General features: G+C 31.6%; 2 protein-coding genes across 5 annotated transcripts in view; one reads left to right on the top strand and one right to left on the bottom strand.

Moving 5' to 3' along the window:
* Window positions 1–7,284: 7,284 nt before the first annotated feature.
* On the bottom strand, window positions 7,285–20,835 carry LOC134725347 (tektin-3-like). Of its 4 annotated transcripts, none has more exons than XM_063589080.1 (7): window positions 20,631–20,835; window positions 12,769–13,514; window positions 10,754–10,824; window positions 9,679–9,822; window positions 8,976–9,198; window positions 8,406–8,560; window positions 7,285–8,119 (listed from the first exon to the last, which is right to left on the bottom strand). In XM_063589080.1, the coding sequence occupies exons 2-7, from the start codon at window positions 13,483–13,485 to the stop codon at window positions 7,906–7,908; spliced, it is 1,524 nt and encodes a 507-aa protein (XP_063445150.1). In that variant the 5' UTR covers window positions 13,486–13,514; window positions 20,631–20,835; the 3' UTR covers window positions 7,285–7,905. The 4 variants fall into 4 exon arrangements, with proteins under 4 accessions (XP_063445150.1, XP_063445152.1, XP_063445148.1 ...); XM_063589082.1 differs by lacking the exon at window positions 20,631–20,835 and adding an exon at window positions 16,326–16,438; XM_063589078.1 differs by lacking the exon at window positions 20,631–20,835 and adding an exon at window positions 16,018–16,181.
* The window catches only part of LOC134725348 (cytosolic Fe-S cluster assembly factor nubp1-A-like), a 30,911-nt gene continuing 25,054 nt past the window's right edge, over window positions 16,164–22,020 (top strand). Inside the window, exons 1-3 of the mRNA XM_063589083.1 lie at window positions 16,164–16,240; window positions 17,938–18,042; window positions 19,402–19,535. Coding sequence (XP_063445153.1) covers window positions 16,210–16,240; window positions 17,938–18,042; window positions 19,402–19,535 — 270 coding nt within the window. The 5' untranslated portion in view covers window positions 16,164–16,209. The remainder of the gene's footprint in view (window positions 16,241–17,937; window positions 18,043–19,401; window positions 19,536–22,020) is intronic.

Below are 22,020 nucleotides of genomic sequence, written 5' to 3'. Positions count from 1 at the left end.
CTGGAATATCAATTCAATATAATCACATCTTATTATTTTATTGTACTTTTTTGTTTTGTATTGAATGTAATACCATTGTGGTGTGCTGAAAAACACGATATTTATGTCATTTTGCGCATTATAGATCTTGAAGGCATGATAGGGGCGTTATATGCTATGGACACACACATCTAGTTACACTTCATTTAAATTTGGTTCTTGGAACATCAAACCTTCGATGCAAGAAAACTTGAATAAAACGTTTGGGAAAATAAGGTTTTCAAAATGCATGTTATATGTCATATATAAACAACGTCAACCGACAGAAGATACCAAGTAGACATTTTAAACTCATATAAGTGGACAACGCATAAGTATAAAACGACGTAAAGACAAAGAAAAATACTTGATACACCAACCCCATAAAAAGGGCCTTACCAGGTGTTTTGAAAGGATATGTCAATTATGTTCCACTGGAGACAATAGTATTACTCAAGGTAGTGCACATTTGGTGATGAATCTTATTTGATAATTTCCAAATCATGGACAGGAGTCGGAATTGTATTTACAACAATGGGAACATATTCGAGATTATCTGTGGGAAAGTTATTCCAAAAAGATCAACCAACTGGCGTCCGTAAAAATGCCAAAGGAACAATCAACTTTACTATTGGGGACACGGGTTTAACATTTTCCTTTTAAATGATCATAGATGAATGTCGTCTCAACTAAGAAATATATATTCCATATACATGCTCGGCTGGAATGTTGTTACATAGAAATAGAAAGTTCACACTTAGAAAATGAAATCACAAATACTAGTACCTAATATCCAAAATGTGTGATATCAGTGTTTTGTCATCGTAAAAGAAGTGAGGCATAGTTCAAAGTATTTTAGAAATAAAGGCAACAGTAGTTTAACGGTGTTCATTCCTCATAAAAAAGATGCTCATTTTTTTGTCTTTGAAAAAGTCCTGAATGATTTTTCACTTATATGAATACAAAACAAGTCGACCAGTAGTGGTGCACAATTAGAGCCTTTTCAATACGAACTACCTGAAAAAATACCAATCCACCAAACCAAAGTTTGTTTTCGATCAAAATGATCGGCATTTTGATAATTTTTTTTATCTCTCTTCAGTAACTGATTGCCTTAATTTATGGAAAATTACTCCTAGGCTAAGTTGGGACCAAGTCGATAATGGTGTGCTCAGATACAAGTATTCCGCCGCTGACTTTTATTATATTTTTTATCTCTTACTAGTAACCAATAATGTCACTGTTTGTGATATCCTGTGGTATCTATTTTTGTTGGAATATGTTCGTTGTTGTTCAGCGGTTTGCGTGTTAATCTCATTTGTTTGTGCGTTTCTCTATGATGAATATTCTTGCATGTGTCTGTGTTCTACTTTTGTCACGTAGTCATTTTAGCGATATTTCATAAAGCAGGAGGTTTGGCTAGCCATTAAACTATCATTTGTTTATAAAAATGGTACTTGTTATCAATTAGTTCGTTTATTTTTAATGTATATTTACGGGGCGCCGAATGGGACTCTTGTGGTTTTGTACAAAATTCAATTCTGTCATAACAAAATCATTTTTGTCTTACAAAACTATGTGCTACAGACTTGTTTTGTGAGAACTTCAATTTTGTGATGACAAAATTCATTTGTGTAGACAAAATTCATTTTTGTCATGACAAAATTCATATTTGTCATGACAAAAGTCAATTTTGTCTTAAAGGTATGCAAATATAAACATATTTGCATACAAAATTGACTTTTGTTACCTGATATGGAAATTAAATCACAAAAGTCAATTGTGTACGGTAAGATTCAATTTTGTGAGACAAAATTGACTTTTGTGAAACAAAATTAACTTTTGTGAGACAAAATTGACTTTTGTGAGACAAAATTGACTTTTGTGAGACAAAACTGACTTTTGTGAGACAAAATTGACTTTTGTGAGACAAAATTGACTTTTGTGAGACAAAATTGACTTTTGTGAGACAAAATTCAATTTTGTCATTTTTGTTGAGACAAAATTCAATTTTGTCATTTTTGTTGAGACAAAATTCAATTTTGTCATTTTTGTTGAGACAAAAGTCAATTTTGTTAATTTTGTTGAGACAAAAGTCAATTTTGTAAATTTTGTTGAGACAAAAGTCAATTTTGTCAATTTTGTCAATTTTGTTGAGACAAAAGTCAATTTTGTGACGACAAAATTCATTTTTGTGATGTCAAAATTCAATTTTGTAACAACAAAATTGACTTTTATGAGACAAAATTGACTTTCGTGAGACAAAATTGACTTTCGTGAGACAAAAATCAATTTTGTTGAGACAAAATTCAATTTTGTCAATTTTGTTGAGACAAAATTCAATTTTGTTAATTTTGTTGAGACAAAATTCAATTTTGTCAATTTTGTTGAGACAAAATTCAATTTTGTCAATTTTGTTGAGACAAAAGTCAATTTTGTCAATTTTGTCTCACAAAAGTCAATTTTGTGTAACAAAAGTCAATTTTGTGTAACAAAAGTCAATTTTGTGTAACAAAAGTCAATTTTGTGTAACAAAAGTAATTTTTGTGTAACAAAAGTCGATTTTGTATGCAAATCAGTTCACAGAAACCAAACTAAACTAATTTAAATACAAAATTGACTTTTGTCGCTCAATTTTCAAATTAGGTAACAAAAGTCAAGTCTGTGTAACAAAAATGAATTTTGTCATGACAAAAGTGACTTTTGTCCGCTGATAGATAATTTTGTATGACAAAATTTCAAATTTGTAGTATGATACAAATTTTGTTAAACTGAACTCATTTTTGTTGAACAAAAGTCACTTTTGTCCGTACAAAATTGAATTTTGAGTACAAAACCACAAGAGTCCCATTCGGCGCCCCGTAATATTGGCGTTTATTTTGTTGCACTTCAGTTTCCTTGTTGTTCCTTTTTTCCCCTCTTATAGTTGATTTGTTTCCCTCGGTTTCAGTTGTAACCCGGCTCTGTTTCCTCTCAATCAAAAATTGATTGCATTTTAAGTACAAAGGTCTGAAAATTGACCCCAAAATTTAAATGATTAACATTGAACCAAATTTCAAAGTGAAGTGTAACTAAATGTGTGTGTTCAAGGCATATATACCCCTCTCATGCCTTCAAGATCTATATATTTGACAAAGAAGAACCTGAACAAAACCACCAAAGTCATTTAATGTCAACTTTGCCTGAGGGAGTAGGTTGGTTATTTATTTATTTTGAACGGAGGATTTGAAATAAGTATAAGTACAAACTACTGAACTGATGATACGAGCTGTGGATTACAGTCCACCAGCAATGGATTTGGCCTAGTGTTAGTGAATGGACTTGACAATTATATATTTCGTGCGTCCAAAGCCTTTTTTTTTGTATCTTCACCAGGAACGCTCAACCTCAACATGTGAAAGCCAAGATGCGTAAACACGCTTTGTATGCAACGTTAGAAGTCTACCTCATTATCTTTTCGATTTAAGATACGAAGAAATATTGAAAATGTCATTTAATCGCCTTTAAAAATGTATAATCGAAACTGATATAAACTTCATCGGGTACTCTAAAGACATATTAAACGGTTATCTGTCAAGTATACTCTTTAATGACCTTCCATCAGAAGTTAGATGTATGTACTTCAGGTGTGTTGTTTGTGAAAAGGAGAAATATCAAGGTTTAGCCATTATTTTTCCTGTTTGTGTATTTGTTGGCGGGGAAACAGTATACTTATTATTCATTACATTGCACTGGAGAGGGTATTGTGTATAACGTGTATTAAAAATTTGGTTAAAAATTTCAAGTTTTAAATTGATATGCAAGATTATTTTCAGTTAAAATTTTACTAACTCATCAATATAACTTAAGATATGAATTAAGTTTATGTCATTAGATAAATGGGTTATAAATTATATCCACTGTCATTATGTTTTGATATCAATTGCCTTTTCTTAAAGCGTTAAAATATGTAACATTCTGTATTAATTTGTATTAGTGCATCGATAATTTGACGCTTTGATATGTTTGTAGGGAAAACCTACAATAATATATGCTATTAGAAAAAATATGAAAATTCCACTTTTAAATTAAGATAGCCAGGGATAATAACCACTAACCCGTCCTATTCTCATTAAAAGTGACATCACCGAATAGGACTTTAAGTTATTACTGGATTTTTATTTGCACGAACAACACCATAGGGGCCACATGGGAAGCTATAAATGCATACCCTTATGGTAAACTGTGGATTCATTTATTTTCGTGGGTACTAATTTTCGTGGATTTCGGAAAATTTGTCTTTTCGTGGATATTTAATTTCGTGATTTTGCGAAAATCTGCAAACGACCTGATAGAAAATTTGTACTTCGTTTAACATTTGAATTCGTTGTTCACCTGTACCCACAAAAACCACGAAAATTGGTATCCAACCAATGATAATGAATCCACAGAAGGGTTTCATCCTCTGTGTTTGTGGGTTCATATCGCATTGACTAAAGTGCATTTTGGAATTTCGGTTTTTTAGTTGTTGTTTTTTTTGTTTTTTTTTAATTTTTTGTTGTTCTTTTTTTGTCAGCGTTGTCTGTTTTCCTCGACTTTTGAATTCAGTCTGTCCCTTTGGTATCGCCCGCCTTTTTCTATAGTCGTGCGTTCTGAGCACTTTTCTTGATTTACCAACATGAACGCTCAAATACAAACAAGTATATATGTCTTATGTAGACGAAACGTGCGTCTGGCGTACTAAGTTATAATTCTGGTACCTTTGATAACTATTTACACCACTGGGTCGTTACCAGTGCTGGTGGACGTTTCGTCCCCGAGGGTATCACCAGCCTAGTAGTCAACACTTCGGTGTTGACATGAATATCAATAATGTGGTCATTTTGATAAGTTTCCTGTTACAAAAAAAAATGATTTTTTCGAAAAACTAAGGATTTTCTTATCCCAGGCATAGATTACCTTAGCCGTATTTGGCACAACATTTTGGAATTTTGGATCCTCAATGCTCTTCAACTTTGTACTTGTTAAGCTTTATAAATATTTTGATATGAGCGTCACTGATGAGTCTTATGTAGACGAAACGTGCGTCTGGCGTACTAAATTATAATCCTGGTACCTTTGATAACTATATATAGATACATGAGGAGTGATATGACCAAAAGGGAAATAAATAGAATATTCAAATTCGTCTACTTTCAACATTGCCTTAGGGATAAAGATATAGTTTCTTATTATATCAACAGAGTATTTAAAGAACAGTATGTTATTTATTGACTACTGAAATGATGTTAAAAAAAGAGGGACGAAAGATACCAAAGGGACAGTCAAACTCGTAAATCTAAAACAAACTGACAACGCCATGGCTAAAAATGAAAAAGACAAACAGAAAAACAATAGTACACATGACACAACATAGAAAATTAAAAAATAAACAACACGAACCCCACCAAAAACTAGGGGTGATCTCATGTGCTCCGGAAGGGTAAGCAGATCCTGCTCCACATGCAGCACCCGTCGTGTTGCTTAGGTAGCACTCCACAGTTAGAAAATAAAATTAAAAATGAGCCCCAAAATGTTTTATCATCTCCTATTCCTGGATTTCTAATACATTAACCTAACTGTTTGTGTTGTACATGTGCATATGTATGTAATCAGTATCTTCCATAGATTAAATTTTCCAAAGTTAAAAGGGTGAAAATTAATTCCTTTTATGTGTATCCATGGCAACATTCAGCATTTATTTACCATAAAATATTGCAAAAAGGGGGGTGAACATGTCATATATCCCCCCAAAATTTGGATCAAACTAGAATTTCAATGCCTTTGAGTGATACCTTTTTAGAAACTGTTTTCTTAAATCTTCCTAATGATCAAATAAAAAATGGGTGTCTTTCGCCTCATTTTTTCGTAAAATCCAATCACAAAGTTCGTGCGATAAAAAGTTGGAAAAAAACATTATAATAATTGCCGGACCAATGTATGGTATGGACATGCAAATACGGACTGTCATACAGAAAACAGCCTATATTACATACATTACATAACCTTGATGTTCATATAAACCCAATACAAAGGCTATTTTAATACTCAGCTATCCAAAAATGAATTTTATTGCACACTAGCTCTCATATTTAAAAAATCCACAGGGGCCAAAATGCGAAACTACACACCTAACTGTGGAGTGCTACCTTATGTGATTACACATCCGGTAAATAGTCTAATTCGGTAGGTCAAATTCATGAAAGGGAAGGGGATTGTAGTTACGACGTAAGGAACATATCCGATATCATTTGTGAAACGGTTATTCCATAACGGTAAACAAACTCGTGATGGCGTCCGTAAAATTTACGAAGGGATGATTTCAACTTCACCATTTGGAACTCTTGGTTTAATAGCTTCCTTGTAAGCAGTAACCCTCTATCAAGAAAATCATGATAGGAAATGCAAGCACGGGAATATCGTATCATTTGGGAGATATGCAGTATGCAGGTGCTGCTGGAATGTTGCTACTTAGAAATGGAAAGTTCACAATTGGAAAGCTGAAATCACCTCTTTTGTCGTAAAGTTTTGTCTTCAACCGACTTCGGGGAACATCATCCACTTGTAATGGTATTAACCAATGTGTTTTGTCTATACCAGTATGCCGTTTTATGTTTCTTTGATACATCAACGACGTGGCTCTGTACTTATACATCTCTTCATTGAGTAATTGTACCAAGAGTGAATTTGTGTATTATGGTCTTTATATTTTTTTTAATATGTTTGGTCTATATTCCATTTTGTACTTCTTTGTTACATATTTGTTTGTGTGGTTTTTTTTTAGTGATCAAGATTATAATACAATGTTGACTACTGTACCCCTATGTTTGACATTTTTACCTATAATGTTTGTTTGTTTTGTTCACGCATCGTTGTCAATATGATAGAACTTGATGCGACTGTCATACAAGTGAGAGGTTTAGCGAGCTATAAAATCAGGTTCAATCCACCATTTTCTAAATTAGAAAATGCCTGTACCAAGTTAGTTATATGACAGTAGTTACCCATTCATTTGATGTGTTTGACCTTTTGATTTTGCGATTTGTTTAGGGACTTTCCGTTTTGATTTTCATAGGAGTCAGTCAATAGTTTTGTAATTTTACTTTTTTCGCTAATAAATAAAGATATTCTAAGATTAAATTCAACAATACAGTATCTCTTTTGTGTGTTAAGAATTGCTATAGATATTATTTGTTTTCGTTTTGTACTGCAAACAATTAGCCACAAGTTACAAATAGGAACACGAAATCACAGCATCCATTTTATTTTTCAAAGTGTTCAACCTTTACAAAAACGGTTTTGAGCAAACATTAATATGATGACAACATATAGTATGACATAATAATAAATAAGAAAGCATTTAAATGAAGTTTAATTAAACAAGCACTATGCATTTTATTAACATTGATTTATCACACAAGTGCAAATACTGACAGGTAATATAGCTATATTCAGAAATAAATATACTAAGTATCACAGATGGATATTCTATATATATGTACAAAAGCATCTGATGCTCAATTGTTTCTTATCTAGAAAATATATTTTAGCTTTTAATGGTACAAGAAGAACCATTATCAAATAGATCGGCAAAATACAAATGATAGAAAGAAAGAAAGAAATAACCATATTATGCAAAAGAAACAGAAAAAAAATTAACAATGATAGACACATATACATAACAAAATTGCTCATCAACAAATTCCAATGCATACATTATCACAGTATCTATGTTAGCAGTAATACTGATTCAGGACCGACATAAACTTTATTTAAATGTGTATTTCAAATACTGATATATTTTTTTATCCATAAATAACGTGCAAGATTTTCATTTGTAATTCTTTTGATTGACTGTCTAAACTGTTCCTAAACTGAGACAATACGTGGTGACATTGGGAAGGTTTTACGCATGCCAAGACATTTTTCTCTGTCGATGAAAATACTGTTGTTCTTAATGGCTAAATCTTGTTCTAATGCTGCTTTTGTACGGAGCAGTTCTTGGAGTGCATTCTCAGCCATTCTAAGTTTCATCTGGAGAGATTCTACTGTTTCTGTAATCTCTTGTACTTCTGATACAAGTCTGAAAAAAATACATAAGTTGGTGGTCAGTTCGTTTCAGTAAAACAAAAATTAAAAAAGATACAAAACCGCTATATCAACTAAATTAAAAGGTTCTATTTATATTCTTCAAGTGGAATCTTAATTGTACAAATGTCGTCTTGGTTCTACACGTTTCCTCGTATTGCTACAATTGTCATCTTCATCAAGTGTAAAAAAAAGTCTTCCATTAATTATGATATCTTGTGATGCTTTTGTTTTACCGAATTAAATGTTACTTTGAATATGTTTATTAACATTGTATTTACCTGTGTTGTACTGGATCCCTACATAATTCAACATTAGGTCTGTGTGTTCTGGTTTCCAGACGAGAGTGAGCCACCTGCATGGGCTGTTCCTTATCCTGGATGGCTTTCTTTATTAATTCAATGTTCTTCTCCATGTCGAAAATCTCTTGAAGAACCTGAACAAAAAATTACATATATGCATATCGTATATCGTTGGATTGGTTAGAGTTAAAATAACTATTGGTAACAAGAGCTATGTTCACCAGTAAAGGAAAATCATAAAAAACTTAATGGGCAAGACCGAGATCCAATTGAAATGAAAGAACGATCAGGATTAGTCAGGGGAAAAACAGGCCAGCATAGTTCAAACAGTCACAGGGTGAGCATCATTTTTACTCCGAAATATTTCCAGATGACTACAAGATATAACCAATAACCTCTGTAATATACTCTATGTTTTCTAGAATTTACCAAAAACAGAAATACCACTATTCGATTGATTTGTATTTTCAAATATCAATATCGCTCTCAAAAGTGTAAAAATGAAACAACAATGTAGGTCTACAAAGTACTCCTGATATGATGACTAACCTTGGACAGATGTGTCTGGAGTCTGTTTCTGGCATCAGTTGATTCCTGGCATCTCTTGGTCAGATTAACATTGACATTGTTCCATTCTTGCCACATCTCATTGGCACATGAGTTGAGCACACTTTCAATCTCGTTTCTCATTTGACGAGAGGCAGCTCTCTCACTCTGTGATCTTTGAATGTTGTCATTGCTGAACTTAGCCCATGACTCTGGTACTGACACACTAAAAATGATATATACAATTTCATAATCAAAACCTTTCTTTTCACGAATTTTATTAATATATATATTCGTCTTTGTTCTACTTTTCGATCACTTCGCGTAAATGTTGATTTCAAGAAGATTGACAAAAAAACCGAAAGTAAATTAAAACATTACTCCGAGTCAGTACGCTTCACATGTATGTCCTTTATTGGGCAAGCTATGACTACCAGTTAGGAAACATCCTTTGTTGAAAGTTGTTTTGTCACACTGTGATGACTTGTTGGTTTTAGATTTGTGATATTTGTTTCGATTTTGTATTGTTAAACATTTATTTTGTCCTTATATTCAATTTATATTGCTTTTTGATTTACAAATTTTAAATTGTCCCATTTTTTACTAGCTGTCTTGCTGTCAATGGAACGTATGTTACAATTTTATTTTTCACTGTTAAAATTTACTTTTTGATTCTAAAAATATCTAAAAAATATAAGTAACATACGTGTGGTCTACTCTTGCGATTCCATTGTGGAATGATAATCCTCTGGAGTTGTTCCTCATCTGATGACAGCTATTGTCAAGGTTCAATGCATTGAACTTGTCTCCCTCGTCCTTCTCTAATTCGTGTTGTGCAGCACGGTTAAGACTGCAAGCAAACAAGATAACAAGTAAGTCGAAATGAACAGTTAAATACTAAAGCAGGTAACGAAGAAAGTTGTGGAGATAGTAAACAGTTACTAAAACAGGTAACGAAGAAAGGAGTGAAAATTAAAAGTTACTAAAGAATGTAACGAAGAACGGTGAGGAAATAAACAGTCACTAAAGGAGGTAACGAACAAAGAGTATTGGGAAATAATGATCTAGACCTTATGCAGATGATAATAGAAAAAGAAAAATGAAAATTAGGAATGCAACAGTTATGCACCAAAGATAGCTTCGAAAAAATACAACTTAATCTAATAGTGACTGTAAACCAGAATAGTTTTACTTTGAATTGTGTTTGTATCGTGTATATATGTGTTAAGAGGTATGCTAATAAATGTTAGATATAAATTGTGTATGGATAAAGAAATCGCTTCTTGCTAACAATCTGTATTGCGTACTGACCAACCTTGGGTTCAGTTGTGTCCTACTTGCAGGATGTATGAGGTAGAATAATATCTAGATACAATCGTTATGTTTAAGATTTACCTTTTGTGCACCATAAAATGACTGTAACATGAGTCTCAAAATGGAAACCTGTTTTCATACGATATGAAAGGGTGTAACAACACCACATGGTGTATGTTTAGCCAATGGAAGGACGCAGATTATATAGAATGCAAACCTACTGTAGGTATAAAAGAAGCAATATATGGACAATCTTAAAAGCATGATCATATATATGTAAATTGAATATGACACTATCGAAAATGATACAATGAAGAATAAAGTCATGCACTGTTACAATATTATCATGGAAAACATGGTATTAATTTATATATTATCCAGAATCGAACAGATGATTAAAATTTGAATTAATTATGAAATACAAAAATAAAAATTTAGTATTTTAATTATTTGATAGGTAAACTTACCCAAGTTGTACGTTGGCACGTTCTACGGTATTTCTCATCCTGTCTTGACATCTTTTGATGATATCTACTTCCTATAAAAAGAAACAAAGACCAAATATAAGTGTGTTTCATTAGTATACTAGTACGGCTATTGTGCTTATTTACAAATACATGTGTGTGTTGGTGGGTGTGTGTGTGTGTGGATATCAAATCAAACCATTTTATAATTTGATGAATAGTAGTATTCTTGCAGTATTCGCAAATTATGAAACGGAACAGTGTTCCACTATAGGGAAGACATTTTCAGAGCAAGCAGTTGAACTGTTTATCTATGAAAACCAGTTTTAACTTTGGACTAATGCTGAGTAATTTACAGCATTATTTCATTACAAGGAATCCTCTCAGTTTGACTTATGAAAAAAAATTTGCATACCAATTACAAGTTTTTATAACAAGTATACCACCCACACTTTTAATACGACAGTCTTCAATTTATTCCATTTTATGACTTTTAGCCAAAGTAACATAGATCTTGTTTATTACAACTTAAAATCTTTATATAGTTAAACAATAATAAATTCCGTGTGTGTTTGTATGAGGAAGACGTCAAAAGAATCTGTACAAATATTATACAATTAAACCAAACAGCACAACCCTCTGCAAATACTGGGTACTCTAAAAATAAAATTGTTATCTTATGATTTACATAGTCTGGGTATCATTTACCTGGAACCAATATATTATTATGTATTAGTTGCATGATTTATATGTAGTTTAAATATTTAATGGAGTCTCGAGATTTTTCAGTACAAACAATCTTTAGTGACAAAAAAACATCCTTGAAAATATGAATGTAGATGTAGGGTATAATGAAGAAACGTCATGTAGGCTATCACGAAGAAACGCCATGTAGACTATCACGAAGAAACGTCATGTAGACTATCATGATAGAAGAAACGTCATGTAGACTACCACGAAGAAACGTCATGTAGACTACCATGATGAAAAGTGCTTTTGGCAGGAAAGCCTGGTATTAATTTGTCTAAGTTTTAGCTATTCATATTTTGTATTTTGAAGTTTTTTTCCACAGTGATGTGATAAGTATGTGTTTTTATTGGGGTTTCTACAAAATAAGCATATCAAAAAGTGTCTTCAGCTGCTCAAAATTGTATATCAGTAAAAAGGCTGTTTTCTCTGAACTTGTTTGTCAACATGGTTAAAAAAAAGTTCAATTTAAATGATTAAATATTCGAGTGTGACCTTAAAGATTGAAACACAAGTTAAGTGAATTTTAAACAAGTTACCAAATTATAAATGCCATAGATTGCTTTAAAAAAAACTGAAATGATCATGTCTAGTATTTTTTTGTTACAACTTTCAAAAATTATATATATGAAAATATTGAATAAGAAGGATATTCCAAAATTAACACGTAAATTCTATCAGATTTAAATCTGGAGTCGGTTTCATAAAAAAAAACTTACGATCGACTAAGATCGATCGTAAGTCATGAACAATTCAAATTATACTTAAGATCAATCTTAGTCGTAAGTTTTTTTTGTGAAACCCACTCCATATATGTTAGATGTATATTAGAATTTCCAGTAAGTCGATTGTTTTCAAATTTATAGACCCTTTTTTTCATTGAACTCGTGGAAATTGGTTATATTTTTGGAATTCTTTGAGAATGATAGAAGTAAAGGGTCAGCTCAGACTAATATGGACCTTATGTTCGTTACTATGACTCATTTATAAATGCCTTTCGGTAATTAAAAAAGCTTTGTTCGGATTAAAAGGTTTAAACTGGATAATGAAAGGAAAGCAAATAACGGTTTAAATAAATAATTTCATAAATCCCAATTCTTTAAATGTCTGCAATTTAAACAGGATTAAAACCAAATATAAATGAAATGTGTAATACAATTACTTACAGATGTAAGTAAAAGGTTCTATCTACTAATGTAAATGCTCAGGACATTGAGTTGAATTATCAGATATTTTGCATCAGTTATAATAAATACCAACAAATATCTTACCCGAATCAGTTCTTTCTCTGGGTTATCATGGACAAGGTCAATTCCTTGACGTTTTTCTCTGTGGTACAGACACTCTTGAGAAATGTGAAGAGGATTTTCAGTCTCCTGTAGAGCTTTCTCCAGAATTCTCTTGGCTTCATTCAGGGCTCCAATTTCTGTCATCATGTTATCAGTTTCATGATTAACCTCTGTTTTCCAGAATGAAATATCACCGATTCGCTCTCCAAGACGTTTACCAACGTCGCTTTGTGTTCTCTTTGTTTTGTCGTCAGTTTCTCTGCATAGACGAACTGTATCAAATCGTAGACGTTCAGCAGCACTTCTTGTTTTATCCGAAACTAGATAATTACTTTGATTTGAATTAGCCCAATCGTTAGGAGAAAATCGTGTATACATAGCGTTTCTAGCCGCAGCAAACACTGAAGGAACTTTAACATTGTCCAATTCAGAAAGTTGATTCCTAGCAGAGAAAGGTTCCGGCATACTTCTGACTAAAGCTGAACTAGGATTTACACGTGCGGTTTGGTAGTATGTACTTGGCCTCCAAGGAAGTGTGGTTAAAGATCTCCTCAGAGGTGAAGGGGCAGGATAAGTGTCATTGGCCTTATATGAAGCTTGCATTGTACTTATACTAGGCAAAAATGTTTGTGTATTGCTACCACCGAGCCTTGGACCGGTCATATAGGTGGCAGTCTGTGTGTGACCCAAGTATTCCATCTTGGGAGGTCTAAATATAGGTACGGCTTCTGAAAACATAAAAGTGTAGAAATTTATGAACTGAAAATTAACACATAAGAACATTACCAAAACATGAAATAATCTGGGAAAACTGTCCTTTTATGGAAAAAGTTAAATATCGCAAATCAGCTGTAATGCCTATACATATATCATAAACCATTTAAAAGTTAGTTTCAACTTTGAATCTTATTGAAATACAGTGTTTTTGTCTATTTTGACTGAATTGTTCGTGAGTCCTAACCCTTTAAAGTCTTAAAACTTTTGTCTTTAAATGGATTGAACTGACGTAAAAAGGACTGTACTCAAAACGACACATCAGAAATGTAGACATATATATTTGTAGCTTGGTTCATGTTTTTTTTCATTCTGAAGATATGCCTGTGATATATAATTTGATTCAATAGGAATGAATTTTCTTCAACGTTTTTTGGATGCATAAAGTTGGATTGTAAGGCTGAGATTTCATTTAAACTTGACTGTCCCAGTACATAATAACAGAACCTAGACTATTAAACGAAATATGCTAAAACAGACTAGCTCCTGTGTATCAGTTTTTATACAGTCATCATTAACTAACATAAAGTACATGCAATGACTATGTGCTTGAACAATATGCAATCGACTGAAAGTTGTCGGATGCATACATGTTTGCTCAGTCAACGTGGTTTTATGATAGCATCAGCTAAATCAGAGTAATATAACATATAATACAAATTTATTATAAGTCTCTGGCTAAAGTTAAACAAAAAATAAAAACACGTGGAACTACGCCCCCTCTTTAAGGTCATTTACTATTACAATATTAAGGTTTCTTGAGTAAATTGGTTGGAGGTATTCCCTCTTTCAGTGGAAATTTTGATTTCACTGATTTCACACAACATATATGAAGTATTTGCTTTAAAATTCTTGCAGTGTTAAAAAGTATCAAAGAAAAAAATATCATGAGGTGCAAATAATATCTATAATATAGACTGCAAGTCAACATGTAATATTTTGTTAATAGATAAACTTTTAAAATAAATAAAATTTAATTCATATACTATCTTTAAATTATTCAATTAATAAATACCTGATGTGAATCGGACCAGACACCACAGACTTGTGTGATATTAAAATTGATAAATTTTAATAATTGCTAATCCTCGTTGAATTTAAATGGCCACATACAAATTGAAATAGTCAATGTTTACTAGTCTATCGCTGCTTAGAGACACCAAGCAACGAGGAAGGAAAGTGCTCTGGTGCACTATCGATCGAAATACGGTTGACTAGCCCGACAAGGGTCAAATAATAATGTCATATAAAAATCTATATGTGTTAATAACTAAATAATGTGCTGTAATCAGATCACGCTTATTTGAAAATATAATGTTACAGGTCTACGTTTACATGTAATTTCATATCTATAGTTTTTTTTTTTATCAACTGTTATTTTTAAATGGTTTTGTTTTAATTGCTTCACATCCGATTATAACTTTAATTATCCTTTAAACAATAACCACCGGTGATACGACATGCAGCGCCTGGTTGTTTAATTATATGAATAAAAAAATCTCGAATCTTCAGAAAGCACGCAATATATTGTTACTGGAGATTCAAACTTTGAACTAAGAGAATTTGTTTCAGACGTGCAGCTATAAATATTTACCCACGATCCATTTATAATCAACATGATAACACCGATTACTTCAGAAAGTTGTTTTTACACAAAATTAATAACACAGTTTTCGTATGTATTTGCAAGGAATTCTATGTTTAGAAATTTGAAATTCCTTAAATATATGGTTTATTAATGGAAGTTGTTACCAAGATCAACTCTATAGAAAATAAATTACTAATTATTGAGATATTATTTTTAATTTTCTGAAATGGATAGTTTAGGCAAGGACTTATATTACTCTATATACGTCCCTGGTTTAGGTTAAATTCCCTACGCATTTATAATACTTTGAAATAAAAACTTTCTTTTTTTGTGCCTTGTGTCTTTAAATGGAAAGAATACATTAGAAGCAATCCTGCATTCCAATCTGCGCATATTATATTGCCTAAATATGTACGCTGTATTGTTTTAAGTCTTGGATGATTTTTTTTAGATTCAAACTTTAGGAACTCTGTATATTCAAGGGTGTCGAATTTTGAAATAGAATTAAGATAAAGATGCAGACAATAAAAATACATAAAAATACATAAAAATAACACAAAAAGGACGGGGAATATTATACTAATAGTCCCAGATATAAGGACAAGAGCGACAGTAGCGCATTACTATGTAAGATGTAAAGGTGTAGTTTGAAAGGGAAAAAAAGATTAAAAAAAAGTATAAAGATACATATTTTTACCAAATACATACATTCTCTTGCTTTTTAAATTAAAATACATATCAAAATATCCAGAACATATTATACATTTTTACTCTAGAACGATAGTCCAAGAAAATACAGATGATGACTTTGGCAAAATAAAATCAGAGACTAAAATCGAAAACGACGAGTTTGATTGAAATATTCTTACCATTTCCAGAGTAAAGTTTGGCACACCGACAAGCATCACACGGAAATGAGGCTGTAAGCAAGTCCCCTGGCATTCTTGAAAAGTTAATGTTTACTTTGAAAAAAAGCGCTTTCTAACTTTTGTTTTAGCGACTTCCCGAAATGCACCTTTGTGGGCGTGTCATAAATCTAAGGGAGATAATTTGTAAACAATATGGCTGACGTTCCTGACAATGCACCACAACGTGAGTGATAAAAATGTTCTTTTCCCCAATAAAGTAATCACTGGCATGCGATTAAGAATATAGATACATTTTGTAACTAACTTACGATTTGTGAATAACTTATTTTACACTATCAAGCAACTTTCCATATAGAATATCCGGCTACCTGTAACTGCGTCTCGGTTTTAAGTGATCACTGAATACAAAATTATTTGTCCTTAGAAACACCTTTCATACACCGTTAAACATATTGATTTCTTCTGTGTCATTACCTGTTAAGTTAATTAATATCTTGATTGCGTTATCTAGAGAGAAGGTGATAAATTAATCTTTTTCTTAGACGAACTATTGTTTTTATTTTTTTATAGTTATTATGGGATATACATGATGACATTAAAAAAAATTAGTACATGTACTATGTAATAAGGCAAAAAAAAAACAACCAAATAAACCCCAATTTTCTGGTATTACATCTTTGGGTATAAATACAACAAAAGAAAAGTCAGTTTAAACATGAATCAATTACACACACATTAGGAGATGAGAGATTTTAAATATGATTTCATATCTGAAGATGTTAAATATTTAATATTTAATTTATATATATATTTTATATTTAAATACTTATTCATTAAACCAAAAAAATACCAAAATGAATGGATTTTTGAAAATATTTTTTCCTATGAGTTTATGTAACATGTTTTCATCACTAATACACCATGCTTTTGAGATTTTAAATGACTTGGATTGTGACAGATGTTCTGAGATTATAGACATGACAATGGTCTTCTTGTTTTTCCATATTTTAACCTGCCAACTTTTCAAAATCTCCATGGGGGATTATAAGCAAAAGAGGATTTCATGCTCCTCTGTTATTGTCATAAGTGTGTTAATTCTACTACTATATTGTTTGAATGAATATGAAAGTGCTTAGATACATGTACCATTGAATCTACCTCATTTAAATGTAAATACCTGTTTTGAGGTGTTCAAGTTATAAAATACATGTAAAGTATTTCAAAATTTAGGTTGAGTCCTCTTATGGCATGTATGGTAGATATTCCCCCCATAAATTGGGATAGTTGGTAGGTCTGATATTTGGCAAGCATTGGATGGGCTAATTCACTTGTTTGGTTCAAATTTAGCCAGAAATTAAAAAAAAATAGTTATTGAGTATACCATATTATGTGATGTTTGCTTTTTAATGTCAAGTTGCAGGTACCTGCATCATTGAATAAATAAGTTTTAAAAGGGTTCTGAGATTTTTAAATCGCAACAAGAATTTATCCTTGCAGAGAGCATGGCACTTTTCAGGAATTGCAGTTCTCAATGTTTTAGATGTATTTATTGAAATCTTAAATATTCTGTAGAAGAAATTTGATAAGGATATTGATATGAATTAAGATGGATGTTTTATAGACAATGGATAGATTTTAAAGGTTAATGTACTAAAGTCCTTTTCTTACTTAATTTGTATGAATCAGAATGTTATTTGCATTTTTTAGTGCCTAATTGTATATTTTTTAATCAGATTCCCTTTTATGACAGTGATCATCCACTATTAACATGTATATTAATGAATAATTGGCCATGTCAATTGTAAGATGAATGAAAAAAAAAATGAAATATTACTGCAATGCAGGCTGTGGATATTTCTATGCCTTTGAACAGTTAACTTCTTGTTGTAAAAAAACCTATCTATTTCAACCTGATTTCAGATTGTCCTGGAACAAAGAGTGAAACAGCTGGTAAAGTTGATGCATGTTCAGGTTGTCCAAACCAGTCCATTTGTGCCAGCAGCTTACCAAAGGGACCAGATAAAGGTAATTATTTTAGATAAATGATATATGTAACATTGTATTAATTGTATGTCTGTATAACTGATGAGTTCATAAGAACAAAAACTGGGGTTAAACATACTGTCTTGTCACATTGTGTTTAAATTTGTATTGTTTTCAGACCTTTACATTGTACATTTATTGTTCTGGCTATGATATTGAAATTGTGTTGAAAGGTTTGTAAAAAAAGAAAAAAGAAATCATATAAAAAAGGCATAAGGGATTATTTTTCTTCAAAATTATTGCAATTAGAATAAACAGATTTTATCATCAAAAAGTTACACTTAGTCCACTGGTGGCATTAAGGATTAATCAATTTTTATACACATAAATTTACATACTGCAGAACTTTTAAAGATACTGTAAAGGCAAAAAACATTTGTATTTTGAATAAGGTGTTTAGAAGTACAATGACATGTACATGTACTTAGGGAGTTTTGAGCGAACGTTTAAGTGTACAATGTAGTATGTGGTCCATTTAATGTGTACAAATACAAAAACTGTTATTTTCTCTCCAATTTTCAAGCCATTTTCTTTATCAAATTTATCATTGGTTCGCCTTCAAATTTGTTTTATCAGAAATCAAACTAATGTAACAAAAAGGTAGAACTCTTCCTTTGGTTAGCAAGTTATCAAGATAATGGATTCACATGGTGATAAACATACATGATGGAGAGTTGTCTCATTGGCACTCACACCACATCTTCCTATATCTATATGATGCACTCTAAAGTGTCAAATTTGATAGAATCACAATTTTTATAAGAACCAAATTCTTTTTTTCTGGTCTATTCTATCTGTAAACATTACAAGCCCTATTTTAACAGTTGATATTTGAACCTAGAAATCAGAATTGGTTATAGCAATGATAGATACGAGGTCAGTGGCGGATCCAGAAATTTTCATAATGGGGGCCCACCACCTGCCTAAGAGGGGGCCAACTCCATTCATGCTTCAGTGATTCCCTTTAAATGTATAATCAACCAAATTTTTTCTACAAAAGGGGAGGCCTGGCCTCCTGGGCCCACTCTTATTTTGCCTCTGGAGGTAAAGGCGCATGAGACTGCAATAAAACTAAAAATGGAAGAAATTTAATTTTTGTACATTGTACTGTCCAATACTCATGCAGAACTTGAAATTGTTTTTCAACTTTTATATTATGGATATGTTCCTTGTGTATTTTAATCAATGAAAATATCACATTTAAATGATATTGCATCATGTACATGAAGTTTAAAAATTGGGGTAGAAAAGTAGTGATAAAGAAAACATATTTTTTATAGTTTTAATCAACATAAGTCTTTAAATTTTCTTTGCATGTCAATTTCATCATATTATATTTAGATGTGGGGGAAATCAAGAAAAGACTATCATCTGTGAAACATAAAGTCATAGTTTTATCTGGAAAAGGAGGTGTTGGGAAAAGTACATTTACAGCTCATCTGGCACATGGACTAGCTTCAGGGAATGAAAAACAGGTAAGCAGAAGTTTTTAATGACCTTGACCGTGGTAGTAGAGTGTAAATACACTTGATGTCTTATAAATATCTATGCTGTAGGGAATTATAGGTGTCAGGTACCCACTTCATTACCCAGGGAATATACTTTGTACATGCTGTAGTATTTCTCTTTAATCCCATCAGAATGGGATTTCTCTCTGATGGGATTTCTCAAGGTCAATACCAATTTTGAATTTTGTTCTACATACATGTACAATGTCTGTGGAGCAAAATTATAACTGAAAACTCCTCCATCACAAGAATATTTTAACAATTTTAAAACAGATTTTTTTTCATTGGTCATACTCTAAAGTGGTTGTGAAAAAGCTTTGTCTATGCATACATGTACATGTATAAATGGCTTCAAAAACATTTAGTGCAGCATTGAATTGTGCATGTACAACTATCACATGTTGCAATTGATGTATATTTGAATTAGGGAAGTAAAAGTGAAGAATTATGGACTTTTGAATAAGTGTGACAAAAATGAACATGTAGAGTATTTTTAAGTCAGAATATCAAGATAATTGTGCATGTAAAACATGCAAAATATGTTAAAATGGACGATAAAAACAAGGGATATTGCACTATGCCAAATGATATTTAACAGTCTTCTTAGTTGCCAATACACATAATGTGCGGATTAAATGGATTTTAAAGGGTGATAATTATCAAGAATTATCTTCTTAATGTTTGAATAGCTTTCTTATGGTAAACATTTGTTCGTGATTGGGACTTCGAGTACATAAAATAGTAGAAGATCTCGTAAATAAAAAGATGTGTTTAAATATTTATACTTGATTTTATCAGTTAAGATTTTAACAGACAATTGTTGATTTATTGACAAACAGATAATCAATATCATTATTGGTGAAAATTATTCTAATTGACCAATTAACTTGTATAAGATCAGCAAATGGAGATTGTCTAATGGAGAGGAATGGTCCGATTGAAATTGAATTGTATTTCTCTTGAAGTGATAATTTGATTAACGATAATATTAAATGAAAGAATATTGGAAACAAAGTTCAAATGTGCCACCTCATCTATAAACAACAATAAGAATCAACTTACCACTTGTGAATGTAATGGTATAAAGTGACAGCCACCTAAATCTACCTTTAAAACTTCTACGTCCGGTATACCCTATCAACAATACTTAGTACCATGACAACATTCTACCCATAAGGCCGTTGCCCTAGTAGATTAATCTATAGGTAAAGCGACATTGAATTTAGCATTGTCAGACATGATTGCTTCACTGGTCATTTAAAGTTATTCTGTTACGATTTATATTTCAATTCTTTGTAGTTCAATATTTAAACTAACTGTTTAGTTTAAGAAAATTGTATTATCTCAATTGTCATGCATTTCAATTATTGAATTCAACTATAAACTGTTTAAGTTAAAATAACTGTCTTATTAATTTGATATGTTTAAAAGTACTTTCGTCAAAAGGATTTAAACAGGACAAAACTAGATTATGATTTCATTTAGCTTCTATTGATTTATAGCATATAGTATTGAATTTTTTGTCATGAAAATATCAAAAGATTACCTTGATATCTACAATGTAATTTCATTTATAGTAACACATTAGATTTTAAAATATTTACAAAGAAACAACTTTTAGCATTTGAATGAAAAGGGAGGGTTATATGATTAAATTATGTGCAAATTTGTTTAATGTTAATAATCCTTGCTTATCTTGAGGGTGTTAATTTTAAACAATTAAGGTTTTAATTATATTGATTTCAAGATTTCAGAAGATTTAAGCAGAATTAAGAGATAAAGTTCTGCAATGTATTAATTTGAAGTTTTGCAGACATTAATCTTGGATTTTAATGTTGCAAATTGAATTTAGAGCTAGAAAAAAGACAATATTTAAGCAATGTCCTTGTGCCTTCCCTGGTACATTCCAACAGGAAGTACATTATAATATTTATTCCACTAAATAAGATTATGTTGTTCAATAAAGTTGATGCTATTTAAAAAAGTATTTGATAGCAGCTCTACTAAAAATATAAGAGAGAAATAGGCTTGAAGGAAAACTTTAAAAAACTTCTTAATCAAATATTCAAATGAATCCACAGTAAAATGTTTGATAAAATTGAAGTTCAAGTCATCCAATTGCCCATATAACACTGTTGGATAGTTGTCTCATTTGCAATATTACCATATTATACATTGGCGGATCCAAGGAGGGTTTGGGGGGGAGGAGGGGGGGGGGGGGGAACCCCCTTTTTTGTCTGATGAATGCATTTGAATGAGGACATATAGTTGGAACTATTCCCCCCCTTTTGTCCTGGGTTGGGAACCCCCTTTTTTAAAATGGCTGGATCCACTATGTGGTATTATTTTTAAGAACAACAGACATGACTGACGATAGCTAACTTATTGTTTTTGTGGTGTGGTGCTCAGCTCTTATAATAAGCCAAGTGAAAATGAAAGTCAGTAGAATTTT

This window comes from Mytilus trossulus, chromosome 7, assembly GCF_036588685.1.
Source record: "Mytilus trossulus isolate FHL-02 chromosome 7, PNRI_Mtr1.1.1.hap1, whole genome shotgun sequence".
NCBI lineage: Eukaryota > Metazoa > Mollusca > Bivalvia > Mytilida > Mytilidae > Mytilus > Mytilus trossulus.
The sequence above is the reverse complement of the archived record's forward strand: the minus strand, read 5'-3'. Positions and strand labels throughout refer to the sequence as shown.

What these genes read in the sequence shown, in the direction of transcription:
- LOC134725347 (XM_063589078.1), bottom strand. Translation starts at nt 16,090, where the DNA reads ATGCCAGGGGACTTGCTTACAGCCTCATTTCCGTGTGATGCTTGTCGG. An exon ending in ATCGCAAGAGTAGACCACAC is followed by an intron (nt 9,199 to 9,678) that starts GTATGTTACTTA and finishes TATCATTTTTAG; the next exon opens with TGTGTCAGTACCAGAGTCAT. An exon ending in AGGGATCCAGTACAACACAG is followed by an intron (nt 8,120 to 8,405) that starts GTAAATACAATG and finishes TATTTTTTTCAG; the next exon opens with ACTTGTATCAGAAGTACAAG.